The following is a 16,784-nucleotide window of genomic DNA, read 5'->3' as shown; positions in this document are numbered from 1 at the left end:
AGTAGTGGCCAGGGCGGGACTTGAATCCGGGAGCGACGGATTGCAAGTCCGACCCGCTGACCACTCGAGCATGCTGCCTTCAGCAATTTCCTTCAGGCAGAGGAAATAAGCCCGGTAAAACCGTCTAGTGGTTCTCAGGAGACAAAAGTGAGAGGCTGTTTTCGCTGTAATTGCACTGACCATATGGCACGTGACCAGAATTGTCCTGCCCGTAGCAAGAAATGTAAAACATACGGCGAGATTGGACATTTTGCAGTCTGTTCCACAACAAAGGAACTAAAACCTTTCGCAAGGGATGACGAGCGAAGGAATAATACACGGGAGATAGCTTACCAACTATCAGAGGATTCAGCCCCTGGCCAACAAGATTATTATGCATTTGCAGTTGGAGTTGGTCAGCCTACAAGTTGTAGTGAAGTAGATTTGAGGATTGGAGGAGTGATGTTACCCGCGGTACTTATTGACTCTGGCGCGTCATGTAACGTGATCAACCAAGCAACCTGGGAAGTTTTGAAGGAGAGTGTCCAGTGTCAATCCAAGAAATCAAGCAAAAGGTTGTTTGCTTATGGGCAGAAAGATCATATTGAGGTGATCGGGACATTTGTGTCTGAGATTGTATGCGAGATCAGTGGCATCAGTTGTGTGGACGAATTCACAGTGGTTAAAGGTCCAGGAAGACCTCTATTCGGAAAGAACACTGCAGAGACCAACTATCAGAGGATTCAGCCCTTGGCCAACAAGATTATTATGCATTTGCAGTTGGAGTTGATCAGCCTACAAGTGGTAGTAAAATAGATTTGAGGATTGGAGGAATGATGTGACCCGCGGTACTTATTGACTCTGGCGCGTCATGTAACGTGATCGACCAACCAACGGGGGAAATTTTGAAGAAGGGCGTATTAAGGGTCAGTCTAGATGTGTGTTCGTTAACTGTTGAGAGAAGTGATACCGACATCCGTGAGAAGTACAGAGAGGTTTTTACAGGGGTCGGGAAACTGAAGGATTTCCAGCTGAAATTACATATAAAAGACGATGTTCGCCCCTTGCACAACCCTTACGGACACTGCCATTTGGGTTAGGAGCCAAAGGTTGACGAAAAGTTAAATGTGCTTTTAGCAAAAGACATCATCGAGGAGGTGTCACATAACCCAACTGAGTGAGTGTTGCCGTTGGTTGTTGTCCCGAAGACAGATGGTGACATTCGGATTTGCGTGGACATGCGCAGGGCGAATTCAGCAATAGAGAGGGAAAGATATCCTATCCCTACAATTGAGGAAATCTTGTACGACCTTAATGGCTCAACTGTTTTCTCAAAACTCGACATCAAGTGGGACTTCCACCAGGTGGAACTTGGTGAAAGATCGCGCGAGATCCCAACGTTTGTTACCCACCTTGGTTTGTACAGGTACAAACGTTTGATGTTTGGGGTAATATTGGCGCCTGAAAAGTACCAGACAATTGTGGCGGATGTTTTGCATGGTTGCGAGGGAGTGGCTAATTTGGCAGATGATTTGATTGTGCATGGTTAAGGTATAAAGGAACACGACAGGAATTTACATGCCGTTCTGACCCGATTGAGAGAAAGGACTAACTTTGAATGGGGACAAATGCAAGTTTCGTCTTCCCAAGCTGAGAATCTTCGGTCATGACCTGAGCAGGCAAGGTGTTGCACCCAGTGAAGAGAAAGTAGCCAAGCCCTCCACAAGATTCTTCACAGGTTAGATCATTTGTTCAGCTTGTACAGTATTCTGCAAAGTTTCTTCGCAATTCGTAATAAAGTCGTTATGATAAATCAGATACGATGAATATATGAAGTTCATATGTTTTGAACTGCGGTTATAGATAGGTATGATACACGATCCTCGCAGTAGAGAGCGCTACTTATCATCACGGGTTTGTTACGAATCAACTTAACGGCCTGCTCCCAGTTGGCTTGTTAGCTCAATTGGTAGAGCGCTGCACTAGTATCGCAGAGGTCAGTGGTTCGAATCCCGTACAGGCCTGATCTTTCTTCAGGTCTGATTTTGGCTATTGCATAAATAGCGCCCTCTACTTCGAGGATCGTGCATCATACGTATCTATAACCGCAGTTCAAAATATATGAACTTCATATATTCATCGTAGACTCAATCAATGTGAACCTAAAGACTCAAGTGGGGAGGAATTTGACTTTGTTAAGGCAGTCGCCGAGGAGAGTTTACCTGTTGCTCTGACAGCTAAACAAGTCAAACAAACTTCTGATAGTGACCCAGAACTTGCTAGCCTGAGACAGCACATTTTAAGTGGGGACTGGTCTCAATGTAAGAAGACAGCTTATGTATGTGTCAAGGATGAATTGTGTGTGTTGGGAAAACTTGCTCTGCGTTGTACAATAAGTGTTGTTCCGAAGGCTTTACGGGGAGATGTCTTGCGTCTTGCCCACGAGGGACATCAGGGCATTGTAAAAATGAAGGCATGTTTAAGGACAAAAGTTTGGTGGCCAAAGATTGACTCAGACGCAGAGCGGATGTGTAAGTCTTGTCATGGATGCCAAGTCGTAGGTAAATTTCAATTTCCTGAGCCCATGAAATGAGTAAAGCCGCCAACTGGACCCTGGCAAGACATCGCCATAGACTTGATGGGTCCTCTTCCCACTGGAGAAAGTTTGCTCGTAGTCGTAGACTATTACAGTACGAGGTAGTGATCATGCGTTCAACAGCAGCTAACAGAGTGGTGGGTGTACCGACACAGATATTCTCCAGCTATGGATTTCCATTTACACTCAAATCTGACAACGGTACTCAGTTTTGCTGTGAGGAGTTTGAGAAGTTTCTCTCTGATCACGGAATTGAACACTTGACATCTCCACCACTCTTGCCGCAGGCTAATGGACATGTCGAAAGACAGAATAGAACTCTGCTTAAGTCTTTGAAAGTTGCTCACGTCCACGGAAAGAACTGGCGTGAAGAACTGCAGAAGTTTTTGTATAGAAGCACACCGCAAACAAGCATTGGCGTTACTTCTCCGTTCCTCATGTTTGGCAGAGAGTTGAAAACAAAACTTGCAGAGTTAAGGTGCGCTGTAACCTGTTTGACAAGGGGGTCAGAGATCGTGATTGGAATCACAAGTTGATTCACGAGGAACATGCTGACAACAAGCGGGGTGCCGCCGAAAGCCCTGTAGTGCCTGGGGATCTGGTTTTACTGTAGAACACGAAAACGTCTGGCAAGCTGGAAGAAAATTTCGAGAGTGAGCCATACACAATGCAGACTAAAGAAGGCAGTCGCAGTGAGGTGACTGTCAGGTCCAAAGAGGATGTGGAATATAGGCGGAACCGTGCATTGGTTAAGCGGTACAACCCACCAGGGGAATTACCGGAAGCCACAGAGGCCATTTCTCAACACGCTTCCAATACCCTTCCACATGAGGAGAATAAAGCGACATCAAGACCAAGGCGGATCGACTGTCAGAATGCCGGAAAGTACAAGGACTATGTACTTTATGAACTGAACTCTGTTGACACGTTGGACTTATGTTGAAGTCTGTTAGATTCGGTTTCATGTTACTAAATTTATTAAACAGTTTTCATGCAGATAGATTCTTTTTTTTTTTTTTGCTGTTATCTGTTTGTCTCTAAAGAAAGGAAGGGATGTAATGTTTTGATAGTATTGTTTACCGGAAGCTGTGTTAGCGGAAGTCCTCGGACATTGTAAACATGTAAAGGATCATGGATAGTTGTGTGGGCCATGCTTTCCGGGTGTCATAGCGGCTGAATAAAGTGTAGTTTCTTTTTATAGTTATATCTGATTTATTACACGGCCATCCAGGTGACGTCGTTACACCCTGACTCAACTACAGCGTTATACGTAAATTATATGAAGTACGCCTTAGCCCTAGGAACATTCTCAAACAGCTCCAATCGCTTGATGTTAACAAAGCTTCCTCGGGTCTTCCCAGTAAGTTATTGCAAGCATGTGCTAATGAAACTTCACCTTCGTCATGCAGATTATTCAATTTGTCCTCAGAGCTTGGGATATTTCCATAAGAATGGAAAGATGAAAATCTTATCTCTATTCATAAATGTGAGTCTAAGACAATGGTCTCAAACTACTGTGGCATTTCACTTCTTGATATTCTATCTAAAATCTAGGAAGCCGGACATGTTTATAATGAGATCTTTAGTGTTATTTACCCGCATCTTACCCACTGGCAGAGGCCTATTCTGGGGCCTTAAGTCGCCGTAACTTTGGGTGACTTTGGGCAATTTAAGGCGACTTGAGGCGACTTAAGCAGAATTGGCAGAAAAAACATTGCGACTTCGGGCGATTTAAGGCGATTTAAGACGACTTAAGGTGATTTTATATGACTGAAGTGATAAAATCAAAGTTAGCAACAGTCTCTACATAAACCTTAGAAATATTTATAGAAACCCTTGCAATAAACACAACATGATTAGAGTGGGGCGAATGGGGTCGATTGGGAAGGGTGGAACCCTCATAACATCGCGTAACCAATAGCGACTTAAGGCGACCTAAGGCGACTTAAGGTCCCAGAGCAGGCATTAGCAGCATGGGTTTCTACCAGGAAAACCCACTGTGTCTCAACTATCTCGAGTTGTTCATCAATTTACTAACGTTCTTGAGAGGAGACAAGTTGATATTATTTGTTTTGATTTTTCTAAGGCTTTGGCCGTGTGTCTCACGAAACAATTTTATTTAAGCTTGAGTGCCTCGGTATTAGTGGATCCTTGTTAACTTGGTTTAGATCATATTTATTTGGTAGAAGACAGAGTCGTGATGGATAACGAGTAGTCTGATTTTCTCCCTGTAACATCTGGAGTCCCGGAAGGGTCCATATGTTTTAGGGCCTTTACTGTTTTTGCTTTTTTCAATGACATTCCTAATGCAGTTCCAAAAGTGACATCGTTACCCCTCTTTGCTGATGACTCTTAGTGTTTTCGCTTAATTCTTGGCCAAGATGACGGCGAAAAATTGCAGGGTGACTTCAATAAGCTATTTCAGTGAGTCTCGAATTTGGGGAGTAGATTTTAATGACAAAAAGTGTAAGGTCTTAAGGGTAGCTCATTGGAGATCAATTGACTATTATCTTGATCGGATTAATCTGGGTTGTGTCGATGTTGAGAAAGACCTAAGGGTTTTGGTTAGCAACAATTTAAGCTGGAATAATCACGTTGATCTTATCTCTTCTATAGCTAAAAAAATGCTCAATGTCCTTTATTGAACATGCAGGAACATAAATGATATTAGTACAAAGAAATTACTTTATACATATTGCTTGGGTTCGCTCGCGCCTAGAATATGCTAGAGTGGTATGGTCACCTTATACCAAACGAATCATCAACAATTTGGAACAAGTTCAAAGCAGGGCTACAAGATTCATACTCGTAAGGGATTATTCTGAATACGAGCGCCTTATAAAGTTAAATCTATTACCTTTGAAGTATCGAAGAGAAATTAATGATTTAGTCTTCTTTTTAAAATGTCTTAAGAATATACATATATAAGTTAAACATTTTCGATTATGTATCGTTTCGCTTTTGTACCAAATCGTTTTAGAATGTTGATTATTTACCGTTTGACGTCCCTTTCAGCAGCACTGACGTCTTTAAGAATTCTTTTTTTGTTCGGATTTGTCGACTGTAGAATGAATTACCTCTTAGTTTGATTTAAGAGAGTCAAATACCTTGTCAATCTTTCGTAAGAATTTGATGGCCTTTTTTTATGATAAGTTTAATGTAGATTTTTTTTAATTGTATCTTTTTAATGACAATTCAAACTGACTAAAATGAAATTATTACTTAATAATTTCTCTAGATGTATGCATGATGTAATAATAGGTGGCTTAATTTTAAAGGAGTCTTGTACTCTGTTTTAAGCCTACCTCAGATTGAGCGGTTGATTGATTGAATTGTCTTTGTGATTGTAAAATCTTAGATTTGATTAAATTATCATTATCGTTATAATTTTATTTAACAATGAGCTCAAAGGTTTGGGATCTTTTCAATCCGAAAAAAGACATCTGACAAAGTCTTACTCCCGCTTGTCCTTGAAATCCTGGACTCTGATGTTCAAACGGATCCACGAGAGGAGTTGTTGTTATTCCTAATTGGCGGACTTCAACGGTGATGTTTACAATAGATCTCTTGTTGGTATGGCCAAACTTGATATCCCTGATGTCATTCAAATCTCTGCGCTTTCCATAAATCCGCTTCTACACATTTTTCACTGCAGCTCTAAAATCTCTTTTACGAATGGAGTAGATGATTGGGTTAGAAGCTAAATTGGCAAGAGCAATGCAATTGAGGACTTATGTTACCGTGGCTGGAACTTTTCTGCTCTGCAATAAATGACGACTGAGACCACCTGCCTAAACAGGAAGGTAACATGTCAAAAGAACTGCTATGATGATGGTAACAGCTGTTCAATATATAGCTGTTCTGCGTTCAATTCGTTCCTTTGCCCTCCTTGATAGACTTTGTGCTTGGTTTTCCGAATCATGTAAGGTACTAATTTGTACAGCAACCGCGTTCCCTTGCAAAGTATGGTTTGCTCTCTTTAAGACCGAGTAATTGAAAAACGCCATGGACAGAAAAACAAGAATCGTGAACACTATGTACAAAGCTATTTTAGGTGCATTTGTTTATCTGAAATGAAAACCTCTGGGTTATAAATGTTTCTATCCGACCCAATGAACGCATCAATGAGGATTGGAATCGGAATTATCCAGATCAGAGCTACAAACAGCACTCTCAGCTTGGATATTTTGCCATCGTAAGTCAAAGGCGATTTGATGATGGCCTTGTATCGTTCGTAAGATACAGCTGTCAGATGGAGAAATGTGTTGACGTAAAGATATTGCACGAAAACTGGATGAAGATGACACATTATTTCACCGTAAGGCTATTTTTCTTGTGCCTTGCTCACGATTCGGAATAAGTTCACAAATATTATGAATAACACATCTGACACTGCCAGGCTAGCCAGAAGAATATACCGCATCACACGCAATCTATTCTCCAAGGCGATCGTCAAAATTACAAATAAATTTCCAAGAAGACCGATGACGTCGATCATGGTGTGGAATACTGCAATTATTTAGGGAAAACCATTTTCTATCGAAGCGTTTTTTCATGATAAGTTTCTGTCAAAAGCGTCGTGTGCAAGGATAAGAGTTTTATTTCGGCCGTAGAATAGAGAAAGGTGTGCTTCGTTCTTGGTTTTTTCTTTTCATTATTATTATTTTTTATTTTTATTCTATTTTATTTTATTTTTTTGCGATTAGGAACCCTTCTCACAATTCATATCGTTCTCTGTGTTCAACATGTTACATTGAAGTGCAAAATTCGAATGTCTGTGACTCGGATCCTCTTTAGGAAACTAGCGTGTTTTCTTTTACCCACTCTCCTGTTAAAGCTAATAACATGTTTCTTCCCCCAAAGACCCGGGCCTAGAAATTTTCCATCGCTTTTTCATCTTATGATCATTGCTACGATTATTCTCAAATAACCGATCGTAAGCACTAAAATTTGAAAAATAGTGTATTAATGCTGCAGTGGTGGCAGAGAAAGTTGACCAATGAGTAAATCAGTGGGCGGGAAGTAATAAAGATCCCCAAGGGGATGGAATAAAGTTGAAAGCATCACGTGGTTATCATCATGTTTTTAGTAAAGTAAGGAAGAAGACAACGAGGTGTTTTCGCGAACAGGCTAAGCGTCGATTACTCTAACATATTGATGGCGGATATCCGAAATTTGTTGCTATTACTTAGGCTGAGGGCTTACGTAATAGAGTGTTATGTATTGTCGCGATGAAATAATGCCATCTTGCAAGACTATGCAGGCAAATGACTTCGATACTAAAATATAATTAAACGAACTATTCTTTTTTTTCTGACGGGGTCAAAACATTTGAAATTAAAAGGAAAGCCACCTCCCACTGACCCACTGAGCAGACAAGTGAGTGAATCACGTTTCTTCTTTATTGTTTGCGTTTGACGTAGTTATAAAATAAATGACTCATTTTACTCTTTATTTTTTTATTATCTCTTTTTAAGGTGAGCTAGTGTCTGACAATGTTAATGTATCCTATCTATGTATCGCTTAGAAGATAGAGTTCCATATCGAAGTTTTGTATCAGTCATCGAGTTCACACGGTGCTTATAAATCTGTTCAAATAAAAAAAAGCCGATATTAATGAAAGAGAAATTTGGTAATCAGAAGCACAATGTAGGGCGTACAGTGTATCCATAATAAATATCTTTAATCGCAAATGTGTGGATATCCGATGACACACTTTATTTAGAAGTAGTATCGACTATTGTTTGTGCAACCGTAACATGTGAAATAGTTAAAAAACCCAGCCGCTCAGTCGCTTTGGAATTAGCTTTGGCACGATATTTGTCGGTGAGGTGGTGGACTAAGGAAAACCACATAAAAATTATGAAATTTTTTAGACTACACAAAGGAAGCGGGAAGTAACTGAAACGAAATTTGACACCTGGTCAGGTAATCAAGCTGAGACCACAGGCGGCCCCAGCTCTCTTTAAGAACCACACAAGAAACACAATTTGCATATCGATTTATAAGGATTTGTATGGGGTTTTCTACAAGATATCCATGGAGATAGTTAAAAGTGAAAATATTAAATTAAAATGGCTTACCTTATTCTATACGTGTGTTGTTTGCTCCTGGTCTCGTTATTTCACCGATTTAACTTGATTTAAGCGGTTTTATTAATCCTGGTTTTCTCTTCTTAAACCAGGATTTAAAAAATATCCGCTTAAATCAAGTTAAATCGGTAAAATAACGATACCAGGAGCAAACAACACACATATAGAATAAGGTAAGCCATTTTTTTATTTAACACATTCACTTTTAACTATCTCCATGGATATCTTGTAGAAAATCCCATACAAATCCTTATAAATCGATTTGCAAATTGTGTCTCTTGTATAGTTCTTAAAGAGAGCTTAGGCCGCCCGTGCTGGGACCAGACCTGTGAGAGATGAACACCCCCAACAAAGCGCCATCCCTGCTCGACGGACTTCTGTTTAGTAGTATTTACTTAGAAGTAACAGGACGTTTTCTCCTACCTTACCTCGACTTTTGAAATACTTTAGCCCCCTCTACGTCGGCGTCTAATAGGAGGGCGCACTCCCGTGATTTTCTTATTTTTCCATCTCTTCTTATTTTCATCATCGGTGTCCCCTTGTGGTTGGTTTTTATCAAGGTCACCATCCTCAGCATTCTGATCCAATTCACTTTAATTAAATGAGATGAACAGTGTAAACATCTTCAACTAGTGCACCAAGTTTAGTTACTATCATAATAAAAACCAGGGGATCAAATGAAGCTCGAGTATTGTCAAGTTCACTCCACGATCAAGGTATCTGATTCCAACAAACTCCTAGTTCAAAACGCCGCCATTATGATTAATATAACGTCATGGATTGAAGACAAGTATCGCGTTCCCCATTTAGGTGAACAATAGTATCTAAATCAACCCTCGCACAAATTGAATCATCAGTTAATCCTATGATTTGTTACACTTTTGACCTGGCTTCGATCTGAAAGATCCTGTATGCCTAAGTCATGAGTGAATTCAGCCGTAATTCCCAACACCAATATATATGAGCAAACTTTAAGTCTATTCCAAATTTTTACGTCCGTTCTTAATTGGTGGTCGTAAAAGATACGATTTCTATTTAAAAATCAGTACCTTAAAGATTCTTTGGAGACTGCTTCGTCGTCTTCTTCTTCATAATCAGTCACACATAATGCCAAGACGATAGTAAGAACCGATCCATACATGGCGATACAGAGAAATCTGTTCATGGCGAAGTCCTCCTTGTCTCTGGCTCTTTTGCAGGGGTAGACAGTGCATTTAAACGATTTGGTAGCAAGTAAAAGTGAATGATTTTCATATTGCGTGTTCGTGTCCTATGAGCCTTCTTTATCAACATGTAAAGTGCTGGATCGGTCCTGTGCACCAATATTTAAGTTTGGCATGCAAGCCTGACGCTGATTTGTAACCATGATGAAGTAAAAGGCTGCAAGGGCATATATAATAACCCAAAACAATCCCTCAGCTACATTATGATCATTAATTGTTAATGAAATTATTTCTTTTCTTAAAAACCGATTGATTTATTATGAGAGGAAAGAGAGATGAAATACTCTTCTGGATGAAATGCTCAATCCAATGTGGATTTTTGCTGCGTTCAATATTCTGGCTACTGCAAAGGCTCCATGATGAAAACGATAATTGTTTATTGACGTATGCATGTGAAGTGTTTTTTCTTCTATCAGATTCAGCTGATGTCATTTTACTGATAAAGTACTCCAGAAATATCCGCGACATTCGCCCGTACTGAAATAACAATTTGGCGTGTTGGATAATAAATCTCTTATTAGAAGTTTTGTTGCGTAGCATCACTGAGTATTTGTACCCGTTGTCTGTATTTGGCTCGCCGTACGGGCTCGTCAAAATACGGCGCAACTCGTAAAAATACTCAGCGATACTACACAACAAAAATTCTAATAAGATATATGTATTATTCAACACGCCAAACTGTTATTTCAGTGCGGGCGAATTCCGCGGATATTTATTTACGGGGAGTGCGTGACAGAAGTATGCGAAGCGGAACGGAATTGGCGCGTTGTTGTGTTGCTGTTTCTATTTTCTTCATTAAATGAAGAAATTTTCTGATCGTCAAGCTATTTTTCTTCGTTCGATTCATGTAATGAACTTGGATCTATATTTGCCAGCAATTCTGACTCTTCGCCGTCGGAAATATGATTCAAATTGTCCGCCATTTGTTCCTTTTTTCGTAACTACATTCCAATTCTTCGCTTGCGCGATGCAAGAAAACCTGTTTAACCGGTACTCTACAATAGACGAGTACAAATACCACGTGATATTTGTACTCGTCTATGGCGTTATTTGTACTCGTCTAGGTGTAGTTGGATAATAATCAGCCATACTACACAAGAAAACGTCCCATAAGATATATTTATTTATAATTGTAGTCTCCTCTTTGCGCCACTAGGCGTTCAAAATACTGCTTGGTACTCTTGATTATGATGCACAAATATAATGTCTTGACCATTTATCCATTTTGGCGTAGAGCGGAAATGTTGGGAAAAAAAACCTGAAATTGTGTTATTATTCCTGAAATATCTAGTGTCAAGAACAATGGCAATTCACTCTTTGAAAGTGCTAAATGGAGGCTAACTTTGAAGAAATGAAGCCGTACATTCCTCCCTGTTTATCATCATTACAGTGTTTCTAATATACATGCACTTGACAAGACTACTGGACTGTTTATAGGTCCTCAGGCTGATACACTTGCAACGCTCAGAGATATTTCGGCCGACACGATTTTCACAGAAATTAACATGATCGCCTCTTAGCGATAAATTTTATCAAGGAAGAAGCAAATGACAACACGTACGATGGCCATTCCTCGAAATGGAAACCTGGACCCCGTCCCATAGGGATGGTTTTAAAGAAACCAAGGAAGTTTAGTAACTTTGGTGATAGAATACTGAATGGCGAGTGTTGTAAAATAAAAATTTTCAAATAAAAAATGGAGAAGAAGCGTTTACTAATACTATATAAATGCTTGTTCGAAGAAAGTGATCTAGGTAAAATTGATACTCAAGTCCTTTACCACAGTGAAGGAGAAAGCGTACAGAAAACAAGTAATTATCCAAGATTCAAGCCTGGCTTAGCGATAAAGCGTCTCAACGCAATATCTGATATGTATTATTATTTTCTAAATTTGTATTTCAGTACTGGAAGCTACGTGCAATAGCTAAACACGAACGTGAATATGAGCGCACTTTTATGAGGTGGCTAAAAACAATATCACGGCCACATTTGCTTCGTGCTTGCTTCGTGCTTGCTCGAAGAAAGTGATCTAGGTGAAATTGATACTCAAGTCCTTTACCACAATGAAGGAGAAAGCGTACAGAAAACAAGTAATTGTCCAAGATTCAAGCCTGGCTTAGCGATAAAGCGTCTCAACACAATATCGCATATCTATTAATATTTTCTAAATTTGTGTTTCAGTACTGGAAGCTACGTGCAATAGCAAAACACGAACGTGAATATGAGCGCACTTTTATTAGGTGGCTAAAAACAACATCACGACCACATTTGCTTCGTGCTTTGGCACATATCTCCTTGGAGATATTTCTAATTTCAAGATTTAAAATTCAGAGTCTGACGCTGATCAGGAACAGATGAGGACTAACATTCTACTCCTTACAGTCTCGGCGCAAATGCCCAGGCGTGTAGTCCATTATTCAAAACACGTAAACGTACCCTTCCTAATAACAGGACGGAAAATACCTCGTTAATTCATTGACCATGGCATAATAAGAAAGCTTTTCGTCAAGATCAAGACCTATTTTTGTCCTCGATCACCTATTATTATTTTACGTTTCGCTGATGTAATTATTTAAGGATACTCTTAATTCTGATTATGGCTTCGGTTCTTCATAGGTCTTAGGTCTTCATTGTTTTTAAGCAAAAATACATGCTAAAACAAGAAAATTTACATAAAAATAATTACAAGGCTATCAACATTACATATTTCAAGACATTACATTAGATAGCTACTCTATATTTAAAACAGAACCTGTTAAAAAATATATTTTTAAAACGCTGGGTATTTACCTAGGGAGTTGACTATTAGGAACTCGAACGCGCGCTGAGCTTTCTTTCGTTTTAGGGACAGAAGGGTACTGAGAGTGACCAGGCATACTGGCGATCTTCTTGAATAGTAAGCGATCAACCTCTTCTAACACACTATATATATCAATTTGGTACGAAATATATTTGCGTTTAAAGCAGCGCTGTTCCTTCACTCCCCTCGAGTTGTCGAAACGTCAGTTGTCACGATCAGCGACAATCCTTTTCATGACGGCTCTCACGTTCGATCAAACCACATGGACTGTAACTGCTATCTTCAGGTCATTTACAGTACGACATTAATCACTAATGCACGTTTCTACTGCGCATACCCTTCGAGTTTTACATAGGTATTCCAAAAAAAACCACAAATTCCCAAAGCAACTTTGAGTATGATAGGAAGTGGAAAATTTCAGATAACATTCCCATTTTCCTTAATGTGCGTACATGGGTGTGTGTGTGAGTGTGTGTGGGGGGGGGGAGGGGGAGCGTAGATGGGTATGGAAACGATATGTTATTCAGAATAATTGCCTTACTACTCGAAGAAGACAATACAGTGATAATGAAAATAGATGACAATAGAAAGAATATCATTGTCAATATCTGTGTGTTCAGAAGTTTAGTTAGACGTAAATAAACTTTTCCGCAGTTGTCAAAACATTCACGTCAACCAGGATACCTGCTTAGCATTCTGGCAGTTTTTTTCCGACATTTTCTTCCGAGTCTGTCTGATCGAAAGGCAATAAAAGGCGCTGTTTGAAGCTAATTGTTTGCAGACGAGAAAGGCGTCCCCGTGATGAAGAAACTGTTTCTTTTAGCGTTGGTCGGCTTTATTCTGGCCATAGGATTTGCCCTGCAAGATGATGAGACATTAAACAGCACCGAAATCGAAAAAGGTGCAATTGACTTGAAATCAGCAGGCGCTGAGAGGTAAGAGAAAGAATTCACTCAAAATAGCTTTCTTATCATCTAACTGCTGCTTATCAACAGTTCCCGGTATAAATTGAAGAAACCTCGCACAGCTGTAAAATTCTATTTCAAAAAATTATCCTTGTCATAGAAAAAGTGTAGACGATCCCCTTTCACTTGCTTCAACAAAAGATGAAATGACCCGGTAAAAATCGCATCTAGCAGACCTTCATCCGCTTTTTTTTTTTTTTTTTGTTAACGTTTTGATTATTTTTTACTTTCTTTCAGTTTTATGGAACAAAGTTTATTAGATGCAGGGGAAGATGATCGGTATCCACGCGATACTGTCGACCGATACCGCCGTCGTTCCCCTTGCCGTCGACGTAGACGACGACGAAGACGTCAACGTCGACGCAGACGTTGTGGCTGGCGTAGACGTCGTCGTCGAGAGGACTAACAGCCAAAAGGGCTGCTTTGTCTCAGAATATTTAGGTGAGCTTAAAAGGAAAACGATGAAAGGTTTACGCTGGTAAACTTAAGAAAATAAATCAAGTTTCCTTTCAAATTATTATTTTTAAGTAATGATTAGCCGGGTATAGGGGGTTCTTCTTACATAATTTGCCTTTATCATTTGATCCGTCCGGCCCCACTCGCGCATTTCCATAGAAAACAATTTTGAAAGGCCGCAGTTGTAAGGCCTTGTTGCAAAAAACGAAAAAACACATTGTTCGCGCTTGTTGCAAAAAAATGAGTGACGGCAGTGAAAAAAAATGAGAAAGCAAGTCACGTTTTTCAGTGAACCATGAGGTTCTTCTTCTGACTCGAAAAGCTTTCATTGTAGAACCTTTTTTGTGGTTTTCCCGCGTGCGCCAGTCTATCGCACCCCATTTAAATTAAAACCGACTCTTTGAATTTTTCAAAACTTAGTTTGTTATATATCATATGACAAAATGCTTATTGACTCTATACTCAGGATCTCAAGGCCACTTTTGATATATGATGATATGATTTGATATTAATTTCTAATATGATCTAACATTTATTTGTTGTTATCCCTTGGCATCTTTCTCTCTAGATTTCCAAGGAAGATGTCCCTATTGAAAATATTGGACTTGGATTATATGTGTTTTCCTGCTCTAGCAGGATTTTTATGGTGAAGTAAAAGCTGGGATGTAAAACATACAAGTGAGCAATAAAAGCAGCCTTTTAAGGAAAGGAATAGACTTCTTGTTATAAATTTGTTTAGAAATAAACTGGTCTACTCGAACATAAATTTCGAGTCAAAAAACCGGCTTTTACAGAATACCCTAGGATAGTCCTTAGGATGTAGCAATTAGTGTCCTCTAACTTGTTTTTGAGTCCATTACTTATTCCTAGCAGGAGTGGGCCACAAGTGGGGTAGTACAGATCCTTTGTAAAGGCGAATCATAACATCTTGTGGTATAAACTTACGCAGCTTACGCATGGCAGCTGCGATTACGTGATTTGAAGACGTGTTTATTCGGTCCCACTGAAATAAAGGCCAATATCTTCGTCATGTCGGTCTTCGAGTCTGGACGATTTCTAAAAATCTGATATAATAAAAGAAACAAATAGAAATAGAATGGATCTTTGATACCCAGAAGCCCATTAAAGAGTCCTTAAGTGTAGAGTGTAGGATACCTGTATATAGGAAATGTCTCAGTGTAAGTGCAAAAATATGGATATCCCATTGGTAAGCTTTCTTATTTGATAGCCCTTTTGTATTTATATGTGCAAATGATAAAATGGCAAAGAGTATATCATACCTAGTGTTTGTGTAACCGCACATGCATAACTGATAAACTGAAGAACGGTTGGTGTGGAATTTATAATTTGACTTGTTGCTTGTTGACCTGATATAAAATCCTTCGGGTCACGTAAAAGAAGCAGGATCGAACTGTATCGAAATCCGGCCCAAGATAGGAAAATCAAACCCAGAAATCCAGACCAAAGTTGTGGGAGATGAGCACACTCACCAAAGTGCAAACCCTTCTTAAATCAACTTTATAGCAGTTACCTGGAAACGGTCCCTACCTTCCTTATAATTATCAACTGTTTAATTTTCAACCGCGACGGTAATAACGACGTCTAAACCATAGGCGTACTGCCCGGCGGACTGGACGTGGGAGTCTAAACCGCGATATTGGATCCGATGATTTTTTAATACGTTGAAAAAACCATTATTCCGTCGACATCTTCAGCGTCTTTTTCATCATCGTTGTAAGCTTCTCGTTCGTTTTCATCGAGGTCATCATTTTTTACATTCCAATCTAAGTCACTTAAGATGAGGAAAGTATTGTAAGCTCTTCTGATTTTCAACTTTTAGCCGTTGCGTCATTTTTCTCCTTGACGAGGCCATTCATCGTTAAGTCTAGATAGACACTCACTTCAAAACGGCAGTTTTTTGTGCATGGCGTTAGCCGCAAAAGTCCAATATTACAAATGGCTGTATTTATGGAACTTAGCTGGAGTGTCTAGCATATTACAGGTAAACCTAAGCCCAAGTAATTGCATGAAATCCAAAGTTTCTGGAAATCTAAGCCCTTCTTTAGTGTTTGCTTTTTTTGTAATTAGTTGCTACAATCATTGTAAGGTTCTTTATGCCAACCATGTCGTATGTAAAGCTGGAAATAAATAGGGGCGTCCAGAAGCAAATTTCTGCCCCCCCCCCCCCTATTTTAGGCAAATTCGACCAGGCTGAAAGAGCCCTGCGAGACTTAATGTGACCTGAAGATTTAACAAGCGATCCCAATCTTATTACCTGAAAGTATCTTCGAACTCCGATTATAAGTCCGTCGTAGATTCTTTTAACACTGGTGAATGTTCATGGTTGGTAAAAGATACACCAAAGCTGGTGGCGAGAGCCGATCCAAACACGGCGATAAGGAGAGATCTGTTTATGACGAGGTCCTCTGGCTTGTTAGCAAAGGTAAAGGTGCATCTTATATCTTTAGAGCATACATTGTATCCCATATCGCGTGGCCTTGTTTATCTAATAACTAAGAGCCCACTTCAGTTAAAAAAAGTGCCCACCTCACCAATACTAAAGGTTGGAATATCAACCTGACACTGTTCCGCACACTACTGAAATCGGCCTTGTAGACAGTAGCACCGTAAAATAATTATTAAACATTTAGTTCACTAACTCTCCAATCCTTC

At 39.6% G+C, this 16,784-nt stretch overlaps 1 protein-coding gene, 1 long non-coding RNA gene and 1 pseudogene across 3 annotated transcripts; 1 reads left to right on the top strand and 2 right to left on the bottom strand.

The window, feature by feature from the left end:
- Window positions 1-6,420: 6,420 nt before the first annotated feature.
- LOC148718647 (5-hydroxytryptamine receptor 4-like) lies at window positions 6,421-7,322 on the bottom strand (annotated as a pseudogene).
- Window positions 7,323-7,961: 639 nt separating this feature from the next.
- LOC148718646 (uncharacterized) lies at window positions 7,962-9,979 on the bottom strand. 2 transcript variants are annotated; one of them, XR_015994230.1, is made up of 3 exons: window positions 9,717-9,979; window positions 9,091-9,258; window positions 7,962-8,163 (listed from the first exon to the last, which is right to left on the bottom strand). It is a non-coding gene; the product is annotated as an uncharacterized LOC148718646 (long non-coding RNA). The 2 variants fall into 2 exon arrangements; XR_015994229.1 differs by having other exon boundaries at window positions 9,096-9,258; window positions 9,717-9,977.
- Window positions 9,980-13,458: 3,479 nt separating this feature from the next.
- LOC111347514 (uncharacterized) lies at window positions 13,459-14,819 on the top strand. Its single transcript, XM_088741808.1, has 3 exons — window positions 13,459-13,625; window positions 13,893-14,096; window positions 14,680-14,819. The coding sequence occupies exons 1-2, from the start codon at window positions 13,492-13,494 to the stop codon at window positions 14,059-14,061; spliced, it is 303 nt and encodes a 100-aa protein (XP_088597934.1). The 5' UTR covers window positions 13,459-13,491; the 3' UTR covers window positions 14,062-14,096; window positions 14,680-14,819.
- Window positions 14,820-16,784: the final 1,965 nt, after the last annotated feature.

The sequence above is a fragment of the Stylophora pistillata genome, chromosome 12, assembly GCF_964205215.1.
Source record: "Stylophora pistillata chromosome 12, jaStyPist1.2, whole genome shotgun sequence".
Lineage (NCBI taxonomy): Eukaryota > Metazoa > Cnidaria > Anthozoa > Scleractinia > Pocilloporidae > Stylophora > Stylophora pistillata.
The sequence above is the reverse complement of the archived record's forward strand: the minus strand, read 5'-3'. Positions and strand labels throughout refer to the sequence as shown.

Coding starts and splice junctions, on each gene's coding strand:
- LOC111347514 (XM_088741808.1), top strand. CDS start 13,492: ATGAAGAAACTGTTTCTTTTAGCGTTGGTCGGCTTTATTCTGGCCATA. Junction 13,626..13,892: donor AAATCAGCAGGCGCTGAGAG/GTAAGAGAAAGA, acceptor ACTTTCTTTCAG/TTTTATGGAACAAAGTTTAT.